The sequence below is a fragment of the Melopsittacus undulatus genome, chromosome 12 (genome assembly GCF_012275295.1).
Source record: "Melopsittacus undulatus isolate bMelUnd1 chromosome 12, bMelUnd1.mat.Z, whole genome shotgun sequence".
NCBI lineage: Eukaryota > Metazoa > Chordata > Aves > Psittaciformes > Psittaculidae > Melopsittacus > Melopsittacus undulatus.
Window position 1 is genome coordinate 17,105,054 of NC_047538.1, and position 19,414 is coordinate 17,124,467.

Sequence of the window (19,414 nt, forward strand, 5' to 3'; positions counted from 1 at the left end):
TGCTAAAATGTAGGATCAATTGCAGCTGTGAGAGTGAAAGCTGTACACTATCTACAGTTGTTAACCCTGTTATGCTTGCCAAAATTTGTATAGCATCTGACTTTTAAACATGGCACACTTCTATTTCACTTGTAAACAGACTGCTTTCCACAGAGAAAAATAACTTGTTATATACAGGACAAAAGTAAGGGCAAGCCATCTAAAGAAACAATGAAATAGGACTTCAGAAAATGGAAGATGAAAGAGGCAAAATAAGGGAAGTTTTGCTTTGGAGTATAGAATATATTCAGAAGCCCAGTAGCAGGTGACATCTGGAACAAGCCATTAAAACAGTTACTTTCAAATCATGTGCTTGTATGCTCTTGCAGCATTGTGACTGAGGATTTCTCTCCTTGTTTAAATTGGATACTAAGGTTTATACAGGTAACAGTTTGGGTATAACCGATTGTCCTTTACTTGCATATCAAAGTACTGTCACCCCTAAAGCATTTCTGACACAGGCTAAAATATGAGAGATGAGCAGAATAACCTGTATTAGAAACCTGTAAGACACACTATTAGTTAAATCATGCCCTGTAGACAAAAATTGAACTGTACTATGGTTACAGAACACTTCCCACTACAACAACTTCTCTAAAGTTGAACAGACTGTGCCTTGTCTGGCCAGCCACCACTGATGGCACCTTCTGCCATTTCTGGCAGGTATTACCAGCACCAGGAGATCCTCAGAGACACTTCATTAATTAAATAAATTGAACGGTCACCTAGGACCAACTTCTTTGACAAAGAATGCAGGTCTGCAGGCCTTCCTGTGACAGGGACAGCAGGGAGACTTCACCTACACAAATGACACCACAACTTTTTGCTGGAAGCAATGATTTTGCAGCTTAGACTTTCCCTTTGCAAGACTCCTGTAACCTGCTACCATTATCAAGCACTTAATGTGTTAACAAAAACATTAAGCAAGTGTTCACCAGTAAGACACTGAACCATGCCAATTTTCTTCTGTGAGGCTTGGCTGCACACAGATGGAGAAACGCTGCTCTGTAACACATTCGTTTCCTTTCTCTTTGCAATCTTTTTCTCTCAGATGCACCTAAGAACAACACTTCTCAGATGGACACGGTTGGGGATAACTAAAAGATCTGAAATGGCACATTTGCAGACAAACATTTTAAGCCCTGAAAAAGGTGGCAAAAATGTGGCATGCCTACAATACCAAGTGTACCATACCCAGGACGACAACCAAGCATGACGCTTGTATTTAGAACTCAACTCATGCCAATAGCCAATGATATGCTGAAAAAACCCGACAAACAACCCCACTCCCGAAAACAAACCTAAATCCCAAACATACCATCTTAACGTGAGATCTCCCAGTATCTGGTCTATTTAATTCAGGTTTTGGTAAATATATATAGGAATGTGCAAAACTAGCCTTTATTCTACTTATATAATAGGTAAAGATATACATCTTTTTTTTTCATTTTAAATTTAATAATTTTGGAATAAGATTTTTATTTCATATTATGAAAACACCTTATCTGTTTAAAAATAGGATGGCACTTTGGTGCAGCACTCCAGATAACCTGGTATACTCCAGCTCTGCAGATCTACAACAACTGCAGTTGTTAAAACTACAGGTTGTTTGCTGCTGTAGGACAAAGAACCTATGCTCATGGCAGAGAGACTGCAACTTCCCTTTACTGACACTACCTGACAGATGTGCCTGTTGGTGTGATTTTCTTGTTACAAGAGTGTCTATGTGAATTATATATGTAAACACAAGAAGTGAGATGCCACCCAAGTACTGCTTACCCATATCCTGAAAAAGGGCAGACTTCACAAGCTAAAACGTTACTGGAACAGCATCTCTTTTGGAAACTGAGCTAAGCTACATGTTTTCCAAGTTTTTCCACATTTTCCAAGTTTTGAGGAAATACTATGCAGAAAACTGTACAATGGTATTGCATGTAAGAACAGTGAGACGCTATCTGCGAAAAGCTATGCTGCTTCATTGCTCAAGCTCATTTTTCAACCTTAGTTCCTCTTGCTTGATTTTACTTTAAGGAAAAGCAGGAAACCATATAAAAGAAGCAATTCAGCTATGGAAAAAGTAGACCTGACCACTTTTAAGATTTAGCTGAAGCCAAAAAAGCTTAAAAGCACTGTATTCCGTGGTACTGACTGTCTTTACATACAGTTAGTGGAATCAATTTTGCTCAAAGGTATAATGCGTACTCAGCACCAGCATTCCTTTCAAGGAATGCCTGGTACCAGGAAAATCTGACAGAGGTGAGAAAAGCTTTGCTCACTTAATGCATTCCTACATAGTGTGGTAAGCAGGTTTTCAGTACAAACATACGCTGTACACATAAACAGCATTACTAGTCTTTACACAGCTATTAAGCAGGGGCAATGTCATAGGAATTACACATCTCCCATAGACATTTTCAGCTCCTGTTCAATCTTTATTATACACATCTGTCATTATTCCACTTTTTAAGCTACAAAATTCCCAGAATCGTAGAATAGTTAGAGTTGGAAAGGCCCTTAAAATCATCAAGTTAAAACTCCCCTGCCATGGCAAGGATACCTCACCCTAGACCATGTCACCCAAGGCTCCGTCCAACCTGGCCCTGAACACTGCCAAGGACGGAGCATTCACAACCTCCTTGGGCAACCCATTCCAGTGCCTCACCACCCTCATAGCGAAGTTCCTCCGTATATCTAACCTGGACTTCCCTTGTTCCACTGCATTAAGTTTATGACCACTGTATATCAATCCTTGTTTCCTGGATTCCTCATTGGTTGCTCCTTTCCCCAAAATAGGAGATGAAACAGATTAAGTGACATTTTTGGTGAACTTAAATATTTAATTTTATTTCTTTGTTTTCTGTAATTTCCCCATTTAGTTCCATTGACCAAACTACAAAACTCATTTTACATCTCTCCCTTGACTTAATATACATATTTATTTTTTTCTAATTACAGCCATTGTAGTTACCTCTAATTACGTTTGCAATCAGTGTTTCTAAATAGATTTCTCTTTCCGAAACATGACTGAAAATAGCTTAGAAAACCCCTGTGCTACCTGTTCATATATAAACTGATTTAGACAGCATGATGCAGCTTACTGGATCCTCACTGTATATAAAACAGAGGTTAACAAATCCACAATATGATTTCACTTGTCTTTTTCCAATAAAATTCTTGACTCAAATGGGCTGTTACAAATATAAATTACATTACAAATATAGGCAAACGAGGCAAGTAGAGCAAAAGGCAGATCAGTCATTGGAACAAACATAGATGGAAGCTTTTCAAATACGGCAAATGAAAAAATAACCACCTGAAAACCATGTTTCAAAATAAATTTTTACACACAAAATCTATACGCATGTATCTATATAAATATATATAAGCATGTCAATAAACTAACTACACTTAGAAGGAATGTTACTTCCAAAGACATTATGGTATTTTTGACTGTTCATTAAGACAGCTCTACCATTTCCAATAAGAAAGTCAGTTTTATTTCAAAATGGACCGTCACTTCTGTGACATTTAAACATACATTTGAAATTCTAACTAACCCCTTTTATAAAGGAAGGGCTCTCCAAACCATCTGTATTGCTAAGAAGTAATGGAACTGGTTACTTTAGAATTCGTATACACAAATGAGTTTACTGAGAAGTGGGATTAGAGTGCTTTTTTGTTGAGAAGTTCACCTGCTAAATTTTAGCAAGTTCAGCTTAGAGCTTTGGTAAGTTCATATGTGAGTGAGGACACTCATCTGCTCTTCTGAAAGAGACTCAGTTGTTACTGAAGACTTACTGGATATTTCAGGTATCCTCTGGAAAATATCAAAAGAAACTTTGCTTAGAAATATTTATGTCCTTGACAAATCCCCTTGAGAAGGGGAACAGAACTGCAAGGCTGGGGAATTTTGCATTATCACTGTCTCTTTCCATTCACTCTTCAATGACTGGAAAAAAGGTACTGATGTGCCAGTCAGGGAAAAATTGTTAGCAGTAGCAATGGGAATCCTAAAAAGAATCCCTTCTGGGATATGCCCACATTCAGCTCACTTATCTGCTAATGTGTGCTGATATGGAACACCTGAACCCGAGGTACGTCAATTGTCTGTTCCCTTGAAAGCATTTTGAGGGATCATTTTTTCCATAATTTGGAAAAATTAAGAACTGGACAATGAAGTACATGTGAGGTACAGGAATTCTTTCAGTGGGAAAGAAAACTACGGAAAGCCATGTTGTTAATTCTTGTAACCACACAATTGCAATCACTGTCTGAAACTTTCATCTCAAGTATCTTGCTTGATTAGCACAACCAGGGGCGATTTACTAGCTTTTCTGGAAGCAAAATAATTGCAATACTAAAACATAAGGTTCTACTTCCCAACAACTTTTGTTTTTGCAATGTGTGTGGAAGGTCTAACTGCAGCATATATATAGACAAAGGATTTCAGTCTGGTTTGTGAGAGATTCTACAATAATTCCTACAAGATTCCTCTTTAAACTTGCCTACTCAAAAATTTTGAGTCTTATAAATCTGGTATCTCAAAGCTCTACCCCAAAAAATATTTTTATTATAACTACTCATCAATAAACTGACTTGTAATAGCTCTGTTCTCTGCAGAAGATGACAACTGATTATCAGTTACATTTGCATGATAAATCATCTTTTTCCTCATTGTGATAAATTCTAGTAATGTAATGTATGGCTATGAGAAATTATGTTTTAATTTCCTTTTGAAGCAACAATCTAAACAGCCAAATGGCAAGAGAAGTTATTAGCAATGTTATTGCATTCCTGAAAATTAGTAATTTATCATCAATATCCAGGTTACTCTTACATTTGGCCTAAGAGTGCTGTATCATTACAACCTCCTCAAAACAGAACTTCTGAAAACTTACATTACCCTAGCATTATCTGTTGTTGTTGACTGGAATAAAAATGGGTGCAAAAGGACAAGAGAACTACAAGGGAGAAGAAAGATGGAAATCAGTCTGCCTCTGCCACATGACCATTTCCTTGTAATTTTCTAGAAAGACGCAGAGGGTTAGGATTTCTATCACAGCTATCAGAAACTGTTCTTTGAAAGTAGTGCAGGAATATTAATGCTCCAATTTGATGTGCTACACAAAGACACTTGTTTATGCTCTCCAAAGATCCTGCTGAACAAACCCAATGGATTTGGTCATTTCACGAGCAAGTAGGCACAGTGTGCACACACTTCCACTTCTCTGGGAGACAGCTAGTAGAATAATTGACCTCCTCAATTATTTCACTGAGTTTGTTATGACTCTTCACTGACTTTGCATTGAATAACATGCATACATGTATTTGTTTGAATTTTGTACAACTATCTGTAGGTTTAGCTTTATCTTAAAAATCCTATCCTTATAATAAACCAAAATCTTTTGGAACGCCCATACTAAACTAAGACCTGAAAAATAGAGGAAAACATCCTAACACTCCAAACCTTTAAGAAGTTTATATTAAATACTCAACTAACAAAAAGATGACAAAGAATAACCATTATATAGCTTAGTTTTCTGCCTCATATATATGGATTTTCTTACAGATGTCTCAGCTAGAAGCCTTGTATCACACTGACTGGTTTAATAACTATTCATCTATTTCATACCAGCTAATAAAGTCAAAGAACAAATCCCAGCAGAACAGGTGCAAAGTAAGTGTTAAAAGTAAGCTCAGTTGGCTGTGAACTGTTTCTGAACTTGAAGATGTCTACTTGCATCAAAATACACATTAAATAAGTAAATATCACAACAGATATGCAAATACTCTTGAAAGTAAAGCATTCTAATTCATTGACCACTAACAGAGTTAAGCTTACAAGCTCATTTTCCTTTCTGTAACTAGCTGACGTTTGAATTGGGCATAATTTCTCTACCAGTTCCTTAATGACAAATGAGAGACATTTATAAGGTAACTGAAAAAGATTTATCAGTTGTTAGAATTCAAGTTTCTCTCCATTTAGCAAAGCTCCTATAGCTCTTCGATGTTGTAACATACTATCAGATTCACAATTTGTAGGTAAGATTTTTGCCAGCTCTAATGTAAAGAGAAATTTATTTTGTGCTTACCTCATTACTGAAGGAATTCTCCTCAATTTTCTCAGTTTCTGCCTCTGCCAGAGGGTTTTTCAAGGTCTGCAGGAACAGCGCAGCTTTCCTTTTGCGCTCTGCCTGTAGCTGCTTTTCTTTTGATTCTTTGGAGGCCTGTGCAAGCTTCTCTCTTGCTGCAGCTGCTAATCTATCCTCTAGTTTCTGCTTTGCTAAGAAAGATAATTAAGCACAAAGTTTACAGTGAGTAATGCTTGGGGAACTTAAGTTTCCTCAAAATAAATACAACAAAACATCCCCTCCGACCATTTTCAAATGTAATATGGCCAAAGACATAAGGATCTATCAACCTAAAATCGCAAAACTCCAAGCACCTTAATTCAACCTGCTTGTTGAAAAGCAGTACAGGTGAAATAAAACTATTTAAGCTTAAGGAAAATGACATGAAAACCCAATCCCAAAAGTTCAGGATACTCATCCTTTTGCATTTACAAAAGCTATCTAAAAAAGCAGCACTCTAAATTCAGAACCTTTTCCTTGTACTTGTTAAAGTGATGCAAACTCTCCATTTGCTCTTTCCACAGATCTGATCTTTACCTTACATTTTCCAGCCCTATTTACATACATCTTAAAATGGTTACATAAAGGCCTGCTCCCGAACTTTTCAGAAGCTGTTTCACCACTGTTACAACCAAAGGCTATTGTTTTGTGATTACAGCAAATTAGCCATTTGATTTAAATGTGCACCTAACAGATGTGTCTGATCCTTTGAATCTTCCACTTCTGTTTTCTGTGCATGTACAAGACGACTGGTTTTGCTGTTCAACTGCAGGTTTTCTAACACCCTTTTCCAAGTATGTTTTACACTTCATTCTTATTATCACACAAAGTATTTCGTATTTGCTCTAGATATACATATCCCCATAGCATACTTTGTGTTACTGAATTTTACAAAGAACTACTACTTAGGAACACAAAAAAACCCATTTTGAAATGAAAAATTGAATTCCTGTGGTATACTAATAATTGTATGAGAAGTATTAAGTTTTTAAGCTGGTGAACACTTACAGCACCTCCACTTTATTAAACACTCATTGCTGTGAAGCAGCCTTGGGAAGGTATGAGGGAAATTTGATCTCTCTGAAAGATGGTTTCATTCAAATTCACACAGCATACCCTTCTGCTTTTACACATATAAACACAGTAACTGGGAAAACCCAAACAAAGACTTAATGGCCTTGCATTGTAAGCATAACAAAACATCAGCAGGGTGATATTAGTCTCTTAACAGAGTGCTGTGTATCTGAAAAATAGCTTGAAGCTTTTCATTGTTCTCTGAAGAAAATGAGAAATGGACATGCCTTTTTCTGGGCTCTGTTAATGCAATCTGAAAACCAGAACTTTAATGTTTTACTTGGACATTGTAGCATAAAAACAAAAAAAAAAAAACATTCTTGAAGTTTATGCATTAGGGCAAAGTGCTCAATTTCAGTGAGTTGTAAGTGATTTTAGCTGAGGAACCAGCAACATTTTCGCTCTTAATAATAAGCAGAAAACCATGGAAAAAGAATTCTATTAACATGACACAGTGAAGATTCAATATACCATACTTATTCACATGACAGTTTTGTAGTTTGCCTGAAGGATTCAATCTTTCCTTTTGTTGTCAGTGTAACATGGGATACCTTGCTTAGCTTCCAGCTCCTCCTGTGTAAGTTGAGGTTTTCTTTCTTCAGTAGCAGTACAAGGAGTGGCAACAGCTGGAGTATGGTTTGAAGCATTATTAGCATTCTCTTGGCCTTCCTTGCCCTCTTCTTCCTCCTCATCACTGTCATCATCTAATTTTACACGGTTTTTCTCCAAAGGAAGAAGGTCATTTTCTTTGGCCTTGATTGCAAAGCTTATCGGAGCAAATGATGCTGTGAATGAACAAGTGAGATTTTATCCATCACTGACTACAACAGAAAACAGGTTGGCTTTCTTGACTTTAAAAGAGACTTGTATCATCCTTACAGGATGTTAATGGGGAAAACAACAACATAATCTGTTAATTTCTTTCCTTTTTTTTTATTTTATAAGAAACGCTGGGAACTTCATTTGTCCTGTAAAGATCTATCTCAAAGCCTTTTTCTAATACTTCACTAGCAGAGGAAAAAAAAGCAAAGTGCTCTGAACCATCTCAGGAATTAAATTTCCTGAAACAAGATAATTTCATATTCTGTCCCAAATAAATTTTAGTTTCAATACTAGCACTTTTCCCAAATGAACTATCTACCCTTCCAGGCTTAAGATGAAAACACTTTACCTGACACACTACAGTATGATATGGTCCCTTATGTGTCCTTCACACTAAACCGATAGTTTGCACAACAATAGCATTTGGCAGGCTCACTGAATAGTATTTAAAGACTTATTTCCATCTATATGAAAATTAATTACTTTGGGGAGTTAACAACATTTCATTACAGGAGATATAAATGCAAAAGCTAGGTAGTTTTCCCCAAATGTCTTAGCTGGTCTTGCTGTAGCAGGACTGGTAGTCAACTGTTCCTTTCAAGCAGCCCTTACTACTCCAACAGAAAAAGATAGCACAAACACATTTATGTCAGCACATTCAAAGGAAAATTAATGCCTGTAAAAAAATGTGAAATACCACAATAAAAAGGAAATTGTGGATCATTTCAAGCTATGCTGTATTAATGGATCTTAAAAAGATATATGAAGTATATCTAATATATAGCTATTATATAAAACACAGGATTAATCTCTAAACCATTTATCCAAAATGCGACTTTTTCACGCATCTCAAAAAGAAGCAACCTACTATCATGCAGTCTGCTGCAATATTTATCTGTCTCAGGATGCCTTTTGCACATATATCCTACAGGATTTCAATTAGGGAAACTTAAATACAATAATTAAATTTCATACCAAGGTTTATAAAATATAAGCTTTGCACCCTGTAATTCTGGGGTAAAGAAACAGGCTTAGAAATCAAGAACTCGAGAATTCCAAGAGAAGAGGTATTATAACGGGTATTTTCCAACTTTTCCATATGACAAAACAAATCCTAAAATGGGATTTTACGCGTTCAGAGGCAGAAGAAAAAAAATCTAGTGCTGATGTTATGCCTATCTTGCAGCCAACTACAGTATTTATGTTACAAGTATGTGGGATTTGTACCATATTAGAGGAAGTGAAAATAAGTTTATAGGAATAGGACTGTCAGGAAATGGTTACCTTCCACCATATAAATTTGAGAAGATTATCATCATTAAAGCACGGGCTCCAATCTTTCACTTGTTAACACAAGAAGAAGCAATATCATTCTGTGTTGTATATAACAGTCTCTTAATAGGGTATCTTTGAAGATAGGGAAGAGTGTTCTTTCCCTGTGGACACTACTCAAGCTGCCCAAAGAAACTGAAGAGTAGAGACAGCCAGACAACCACAGCAAAGATCCTGGAGCTTGCAACCCATGCAGGGAAAGAAATTGCAGAGAGAAGCAGGAAGAGAGAAAGATTCCAAAGGACTACAGGGAGCAGATAAACTTATCTGCAACTAAGAAAGTGACTGAAGCTGCAGGAAGGCAGTACCTATCCATGGGGACACAGGTCAAGACTGTTTTTCGTGTTTTATGGTTTTTTTCCAGCAGTTTGCACTTGTAGTTAAAAGAGTTAAGTTACTAATTTTTACTGAAAAGAAGAAATTTTAAGATATCTTTTCCCATTTAGACATAAAGAGGGTCTTTTTTTCCAGCATGATTAATGTCCAACACAGGAAGACTGAAAAACTTGAGTGATAACCCTAGTGTACTTCCTCCATATACATGGTTTCAAATAAGACACTGCTTTTATTCAGCAAGAATAACTTCTTGCACAGTTTGTAACTGTCAAGTTTAAAATGACAAAAATAAGGGTCACTAATGAAAGCCTTCAACTTTGCACAAAACTGAAATAGAAGAATTTCTTCTGTTAGACCATAATACCCGATAGTATGATAAGAAATAAATATGAAAGCAATCAAACTACTTATTTCAGTTCTTTTTTGTGACTTCCAGTAAAAATATTTTCTGCACAATCAAATTCTTTTCCCTGCTTTCCCTTGTCTCTCCCCCACTATATTTTCTCTTTAAAGTATATGCTAACAAATATTCTCACACACAACAAATCACATTAACATACCTTTCACCAATTTACCATCACTGACGGTTTTAGGAAGAACATCCTTTTTAGTTCCTGGAACTCCCTTAGCACTTGGCTCAGGTGCATCTTCAGGTGCATGCTCATCTGCAAACTGAGCCTCACTTGATGCATCACCGGCCGTATCTGCTGGAACATCTTCAGATGAAGATACTCCCTTTTCAAAAGAAATGTGCAAGCTTACTAACTGGTGAGTGCATGAAGAATTAATGCAGTGTCTGCGGACCTGCAATTTTGCCAGTCATTTCAAAAGTCACATTATCAGCTAATCACATAATACCTAATTTTACATCAATAAGCACTCATGACCAAAAGTCTGCTTCTTATAAATAATGCACTGCTTCATGTAAATCCACAGGCTGCAAGAACTACACACCTATAGTAAGAATGTGCTGTTATTTCACAACAAAGAAAACGTTCTTCAGCTGGTACCCTTTTGCCAACAGCTGCTTTAGAAATTGTGGTTTTAAAATTGGACACTAAAAGCATATACTTCTTTTCCAAAGTATATTCTTTTAGGTCTTGATCTCCAGGGTCCAGGAAAAAAAATCCATTAAAGTTAATTCACAGTGACAGAATGAAAGCTTATGAAATTTTTCCCTAGTGTACAACTGCATGATAACTTCTTTACAGAATCAGGTTTTACAGGGATCAACCCAGGTTAACGTGTTAGATTTTTTTCACGATTTTGCTCAAGTACATTGTGCCTATCAATGGTCTTTGTGGCACTAAATTGATACAATACAGACATGCTGAGATTTTGAAGCAAATAAAGAATTGCTGGTTCTACTATTATGTGACTGAATCATTCAGGCCTACTTCTAAACTCAGCATAAGAATTCTAAGAAAGATATCATAGAATGCATCTACATGGTGAGTCAGGCAATGACATTAAGTAATTCAACATTTCAATGAGCCTCTCATTAAATAGTTTGGTTGCTTTCCACTGGCTGCTGTTAAGCATACTTGATGTTGAAATATCAGGTACTGAAGACAATCCCTGCAGCCATTCCCTGACCAGCAGAACTAATTTCTGAAAATCCTTGAAGAGGAAAAACATAAGGAAATCAAGGACTTCATCCTGTATTTACTGAAGCCCATATTACAATTTCTTATTAACTTTAATGGCCAAAAGGAGAACAATCAATCGCATTAGTTGCGTGTATGTACATTACTAAAGCATAAAGATAATATTGAAATCATTATTCTAAAAAAATTAAGGAGAATGCCATTATCTACCAAACCATGCAGTAGGAAAATATGCATTGCTACATATAACCTCAAGGGATTTAAGCCAGCTTCTGCTTGCTTCTGAGCTGCACTCATTCAACCACTAAAAATGAATCCTTTATTATTACATTTCGGTTAGAGTACAGTTTCCCCCCAAAATAAATGTTAACAAGACCTTATTAATTATGTAAGTATTATGAAAATTCAACCCACTGGTTTGCAAATAAAAAATTCTAGAATAACAGCACTGTGGTACAGGACAATTTTGCAGCTACATCAGATCGTATTTAGAACAGCTTATCTTTAAAAAGAGTGTTTTCAAACGTTTGTCACTATTAAAACAAAATATTAGACACAAGCATTTCAAACAGCAACTAGTATTGAATTTCTTCATTTTCCACAAAGCGATTTTGAGGAGTTTATCCACAGGCCTACCTTCTTCAGTTTAAGGCTCCCCAATCTAAGCCTTGAGGTGACAAATGACATAGGGCCTAAAAAAAAAATAGCTCTTTCCCATGAAAAGTTAACATCAGATAATGTATTTTTGATACTATTTGCAATTTTCAGCAAGAGAACAATCTAATGAGATTAGCTAACATGACAATGGTTGAAAACAAGGATGCCAAGTCTGGATACCATCTTCTACTAACCCGGACTAGAAGAAGCAAAACTAATAGGAAACTGATGTGAGATTTTGAAGCTCCAGTATTGTTTCAATCATGTCAGGACTTCTTAACAAAACCTCACACAGAAAAAAAATATAGAAGAAAAGTAGTCTAGCTACTGTGTTCCTGTTCTACAAAGAACCATGAGACATGCGAGAAGGTATGGTTGTTAAAAAGCTATACATAACTCTTCTGACAACAGAACACTAATCCCAATCTAACAAAGCTCAAAACCTTCAAGAAGCGTATATTCCCTTGTCTAGAAGGCCAAAAGATTTTCAGGTTGTCATTTTATATTACAACCACACTGAGTGGTTTATACTAAAAAGCAAAAACTAAATATCACAGCACCTCACATATCCTTATTTAAATGCTACACAAAACCAAAAAGCAAGAGGAAAAAAAAAAAAAGCATTCACATACTTTGCTGAACTATTTCTCCATAATTCAGCGTTCCATTTCTAAAATGTCTCACGTAACACAACAGAGAAGCAAGTCCTTGTCACACACCGCATTTTTAATAAATATATATACAAACACACATACCTGACTGTTGTCACTGCTCTCTTTTTGAAGGAAGAACTGTTTTTTAAATTCATAATAAGCATTATACTGGTGCCATGGTTGCAGGAACTCAAATCTGTTGAAAGAAAACTGAGTGTGTGAAAGTGCACATGAACACAGTAAATATCAACCATCCTTTGCCATCTGATTTTCTCTAGCAAGTGGAACAATGATGTTTAGAAGCACTGTAACCTAAGCTTGCACTTCCAGAGGATACACATTCAGAACATGCTCTTTAGAGATGTTTTTGTTAGGTTGGCTGTTTTGAGGATTTGGCAATAATGCTTTGGCATTAACTTTAAGACCTTGAATTTCAATTAAAAAAGAAAAATGCTACTTCATATTTAAAAATAAAAATAAGGCAGAAGTTAAAATAACATTTTCTCTTACCTGAGATCATTCTTGGCACGAACACTGGTTTCAAATTTTATCCCATTCCTAGCAACATATTCAGCTAACTTATCAATAACAGGTTGGATATCTGGAGGTGGAGGTATAATGGCAACCACTGGAGCGATTGTGCTGAAAACATCAAGAGTACATCGCTTTTATAAATAAAACATATCTTTCAGACTCTTGCTTTAACAAACAAAAAAAACAACATAGAGGTTTGTTCTCCCTTTCATTATCCAGTTAAAATAACTTCCTTTCCCATCTGCAAAAACATCATAGTAGGTAACAGTAACCATGGACAATATCAAAGATCAAAATGGAGATAATCAGAGTTGGACGAATATTGGCAAATGATACTGAGGAGTCACTAGCAACAGAACCCTTAATAAATACTTCATATTGAAGTGCAGGAAAGGGACCCCCCGCCGCTAAGCAGCAAATCAGTATCTGGTACCTTGTAGATGTTGTGGTAGAAGTCAATGCACTGCTGCTATCAGTTGTGTCTGGGGGAGGTGGAGGTGTAGTACCAGGGGGTGGAGGTACTGTTGCTACCCCTGTGGTGCTTGATACAGTCACCCCTGCAGGCAGTGCATTGTAGTAGGTAGCAACATCTATTCCTGGAGGTGGAGGTGCGAGGCAATAGGTTCCATCAGGCAACATATAGTAACTGTAATACATGGCTGCCACAGTTGCTGTGAAAAGACACATTAAAGAATCATGCTCTGGTCAGAAAACACCCAATTAAAATAAATAAATAAATAAGTCCAGATTCACACAACACCCTAAGAAATGGTATCTAATTTCTTGTGTAAAAAAACCCAAACCAAACAAATGAAATCCACATAATTAAAGCAATTAGGATGAATAAGAAATATGCAGATTAAGGAACCGAATCAGAAAATACTGAAGGCCAGTTGGAAGCCAGAAAGATATGAATAAAGAAGTGAACCAGAGAAGGCCTATTAAAACCCGACTTTGAATGAAATCATTCTTCCTAATCTATTTCATCGCTGGCAGTTTAACTCTGTTAGAACTATGTATGCATTAAGAAAGAAATGTGAATATATTCAAAACACTGAGAAATTAAACCACTAGTAACACTGTATACATATATGTATTAAACCACTATAACATTGTAGATAGACATGCCCCTACTTACTGAAACCTCAAAAAGACAAGTTTTGCAATTCAGCACTACAATGAACAACAAATTTGAGCAAGTTTTCTACATGAGAGGCTTCTCCAAGTCTAAATATTTATTTCCTGAGAGCACAAAGGCTTATGGCATGCTTTCTTTAAGGACAATATTTTATAATGCTTTAATTTACTTAACACTTTTAAATGGCAGTTCTTGTAAATCTGAAGATTTTCTGCAGAAAGTCCTATAAACAGAAAGCATTCTCATAAAATATTTCAAAGGATTTACAGTAAGAATTTACATTTCTGGAGGCAAAGTTTAATCAATGCATTAAATTAAAATGAATTATCCTCTTAAAAGTTTCATAAACAATCCTGTGTGGCAGTATTTACTTTCCTCAAAGAATAAGTTATCCATAAGTAGAACAGAACAAAGATCTGTTAAGTTTTAAAGACAGGGAAAGGAGCTGCAAACTTGGCTTGAACCACTACTAAATTATTATGTCCCAGTCTGCATCACACACATTCAGATTCAAGGCTCACATGAAAGGAGTCAGAAAACTGATGAGCATTATTCTGCAGAGAGAGTTATTCTGATTTTAGTTTTCCCTGAAAGAATCAGTAATTTCCAATTTCTCCACAGAAATCTCATTTCAGTTTTATTAAGATTCTCTTAAGGTTCAGTTTTAAATAAAAATTACTTCTATGGATATTCCTCTGTCTATATTACAAACTGACAACACTTGTAATCCTTTGGGGGTTCTGAACCTATAGTGTGTCAAAATCAACTCAGATCATTTTGGTAATACTTATTTTCAACAACTTTACTAAAAAAACCCCATGAATTACATCATCACCACTAATGTGAAGTAACTGCTCATCAACTACAAATTTATAGTATCATGAAACCTCACTGTAGTGAAGGCTACAATATGAATTTTTTTATATCTCAATAGTATCAAATATTTAAGTCCCATACATGAAAGCTTAAGTTTCATCTCTATATTTAAAGAATCAAGGACTTTCAGAATTCTGACACCTGAAAAGAATTAGAGGCACCTAAATCCAGTTCAGTTTGACTTCATCTTGCTGAGTATCAGAACTTACAGAATGTGCAGGAGCGTTACACAAGGTCTGCGTTAAGCAGCTTCAAAGATCATGGAAATCAGACACATCCAGAGAAGTTAGAATAATGTTGCTAAAAATTTCATAGCAAAGCTGATTCTTAAAAGAGATTATAGACAAGAGAGTATTTACATTTATCTCAGATGGTTCAAATCTAAGATTAGAGATTTCATAATAATTTGGAAATAGAAGAAAAGCTTGGTATTTCATTACCGGGCATGGAAAAAGCAATTGAGCACACAACTTTTCACATTGCTCACTTATATCATCGCTTCGGTTACTCTTCTAAAAAGAATAAAAACAGAATACCTACTCCTTTACTAAAGAATGCCCTCTGTAGCTATAGAACTTCAGAGTTAGTACTCCCTGCTTGATATTGTAATGAGAAATAAAATTTAAAAGATCAATTTTTTACTGTGAACTCGGTATGTTCCTGCATTTTATTTTCAACATATATATTCCTGTGCACCAGTGCACAGAATAAAAGGTAAACAATGAAAAAAAATCTAGTGACTGTATAATAAAACTTATTTATTTACCATAAAACTATTTCCATCTTTAGAACAGAATAGCACACTAAAACGTGGGTTTAATGCTTCAGTCAGATCCTTCTATTTACGTGATTTTATCTTTGCAGATTTTTCTCAGTGTTAGGCACTCCAGCAAAACTGTTCTAAGTACATTTACCATCTGCATCTTGCTTAATATAGTAAGCTTCTTTCTATGGGAATCTCATGAATTACTTCATAGAAGAGTTTCATATTCAACAGTGAAGGCATTCATTAGGCTTCATTAACAGAAACTGATTGAAGTTATCAAAATACATTACGCTAACCATACTCACAGACTGGAGACTTGGCCCTCTGTCTGCCCACCCCTCTCCACCCCATTTGGTTTCTTAAGCAGCTAACAATTTGAGAAACACCCAGTGGAAGAACACACCTTCAAAGACTGAGGAGATTGAAAAAGAATAAATACCAGTTACAAATGACCAACTATAAAGCTACCATACTTTTCTTCCCACCAGTATCCACTTAAAATTCATCAAGACACATCACCAGCTGCCTAATCACAATGCACTTACAATCAGAAGAATATTCTGCTTGTGATGTCTGTACAGCTGCCCCATCTGTTGACTGTGGTGTAGAGGAGTTATTATCTGATTGCGCTTTGCGCACCAGTGCAGCAAGTGGATGATCAGGGTCTACCACCTTCAAGGGCTAAAAAATAAATATTTGAGAACAGATAAAAAGATTAACATTTGAAGTATGTACTTAAAACATGAGAGGATCAACCTAATTTGGAAAGTGAACTCATTTAAATTAATAGGCATCAATGATATTGTCCAGATACTGAAGTTACTGGTTTTGTAGTTCTCACATCAGAACCATCTTCTTTGAAAATTAGTGGAAAACATGACAACACAAAAAAATACTTTAACATGAACATAAATCCAGGACGTAAAAAAGCAGGTATTACTCTTACTCATTAACAAAGGTGCGACAAGACACAGAACCTGATTTGTCTAAACATCAGACAGCACCACTGTCATTCCTCTAAAAGCCTCAAATGTGTACAACCGTCTGTCATCCCATTATTCCATCATTGATCAAACTCAGAAAATAACATCCAGCAAAATTTACATTTAATGAGTAGCACATTCTGCTGAAATATTAATTCCCTGAAACTACGACTTCATGTCAACATTTTATCTACTAAAACCTAAAAAGAAAACACACTCTCTCTACTTATATACAGAAAGCATTAAATATCTTAATCTTTTCAGCTTCAATACAGGTTCTGCGGGATAAATCCTTGAGTGATGCCCTCAATACCAGAGGGTATCAAAAATAGAAATATAATTCCTTACAAATGGAAAAATTATGATTCATGTACTAGAGAAAAGGTAACTTGAAAGTTTACCAAAACAGACCTAAATTACAAAGACATAGTCAGGGAATGGGGTGGAAAAGTTTTTAACTAAAGATCTTAGCACCTGCACATTAGAATTTTTGTGCCCGTAAATTTTATGTATTACAATGTAGAAAGTAATTTCAATAGGATCAAGTACCTTCATGAGCTCTTCAAGCCTACTGCATTTTTTAGATGCAAAGAGACTTGGATGCAGGTAATTTCCATCATCATCATCATCGTCATCATCTTCTTCCTCAGATTTGACTCTTGAATCTAAATAAAAGCAATGTCCAAATTTTATGTAGGTATGCTATGGATTTATATTGGGAAAGAAAAACAGTACACGAAACAGTAGCTTAAGAAAATACCATTTCCATAAATCTGCTTGTTCACCAAATCATAGATACAAGAAGATACTGCTGGCCTTGACTAAAACTAACACCTAAATGCACAGACCAACTTTCCACTGGACTAGAGCTATACAAGTGTTTCTAAAAGCTCAAAGATCACAGCAGCTCTTGGATCTGAAAGTTTCCCAAACCCAATCTTTTAAAAATCTTCACCAATTTAAGCAAGATGTTGACTCATGACATCAATCTCAACTGCAGGATAACAGCATTGCCACTGCAATGCACCAAAAAGATGTGGCTATTTTACCAAAACAGACCAGTAAATGTTTCAGTGATTCACATCCATTTGACAAACAACAACTTACTTTTCTTCTCATCTGCTTTATTGTCAGAAGGAGCAGCGTATCGTCCCTCTTTCATAGCCTTCTGAATGAATTTGTAGTAGGGATTGAGGTAGTGATCAAATCGCAAGAAGTCAAACTGGGAGTTGCGTGCTTGCTTGGCTTTTAGCATAATCTCAAACTGTGCTCCCTGCTTGCAGACAAAGTTTGCAGTTCGTTCTATAATGGCATGCATTTTTGCTGTTGGTGGCTGTGGGAGCAAAATAACATATATTTGTATTTTCATAAGCAGCTTGTGAAGTGGGAACTAGAAACAGCAGTGGTTCCCTGCCCCTCTTCCCAGCTTTCTCTAGCAACCCAGTTTCATAATCAATTTCAGCTAGTGAAAGCACACCACGTGCTAAAAAAAACCAGTCCCAGTCTTGCCTAGCTGCTCATTCAGTTCCTTTTGCAAAATCCTCTCCTATCAGCACAACTATTTTTGCCATTACACACCAAACTGAAGAGAAGACCAAATCCTGACTGAGTCTGATGTAGCAAAAAATTATTTCAAGCCAGGTACATTCCATAGCCATACGGAGACTTCTGCTGGCAAAAGACAGGAGGCAGAGATGTTTCCTAACACAGCTGTGTCAACTTAAAGCAGCCCTACCTGACAATATCCCCAGGTGCTCTGAAGACTCAACATGCATGGTCTTCTTCCCAACCACTGTCCTTTATTCTGTTACCACTTACTGTGCAAATATACTTCTCTAACTAGAAAAACCTGTTACTATGCATTTGCTTGGAAGGATCATGTTGCATCTTAAGCCCAATGTAAGAATTGCAGTTCCTATTTGCTGTTATGTTCCCATAAAGAGTCAGTGCTCTAGTTCTTTATTTATTAAAGTCAGTTCTCTAGTACTTTAGCAATAGAGCAAAATAGAAAATTAGTAAGGTTAGGCAGCATCCATGGATTTCCACTCCTGAAATCCCATCTAAGGAGCACTGTCATATCATACACAAGGAGTAGAACAAGAATATAGTTACAGAATGAATTAATTTCATCATTCACTGTGTTTAAATTCATACTCTGCTTTGTTTTGTCTTGTGCTCAATAAGCTGTAGAAAACACATCCTCTGTCTGCCTATAGAGATTGAAGTGTCACATAAAAATGCAAAACTGAAATGATTTTAATTGGTTTAGATACAGAAGTATGTTGCAAACCTCAGAAAATCTTTTTCAGAAAATTGGAAGCATGCAAGTGCTGCTCTATTTAGGGGGGAAAAGTGAATGTGATCAAACAGCACATTTTTAGGAATTATTTTCAGCCAATCGGATCCTTTACTAGAACATCATGTTTAATATGGAAAATAATCAGTTGTTTCAAGTTTTACTTGTCC

General features: G+C 36.1%; 1 protein-coding gene across 3 annotated transcripts in view; it reads right to left on the minus strand.

The window, feature by feature from the left end:
• The window catches only part of SFSWAP (splicing factor SWAP), a 48,626-nt gene that overhangs the window by 20,087 nt on the left and 9,125 nt on the right, over positions 1-19,414 (minus strand). For all 3 annotated transcript variants that reach the window (XM_034068522.1, XM_005147727.3, XM_034068523.1), the window contains exons 5-13: positions 18,056-18,281; positions 17,498-17,613; positions 16,511-16,646; positions 13,619-13,856; positions 13,162-13,293; positions 12,754-12,847; positions 10,295-10,469; positions 7,796-8,029; positions 6,132-6,322 (exon numbers count right to left, since the gene is read on the minus strand). In XM_034068522.1, coding sequence (XP_033924413.1) covers positions 6,132-6,322; positions 7,796-8,029; positions 10,295-10,469; positions 12,754-12,847; positions 13,162-13,293; positions 13,619-13,856; positions 16,511-16,646; positions 17,498-17,613; positions 18,056-18,281 — 1,542 coding nt within the window. The remainder of the gene's footprint in view (positions 1-6,131; positions 6,323-7,795; positions 8,030-10,294; positions 10,470-12,753; positions 12,848-13,161; positions 13,294-13,618; positions 13,857-16,510; positions 16,647-17,497; positions 17,614-18,055; positions 18,282-19,414) is intronic.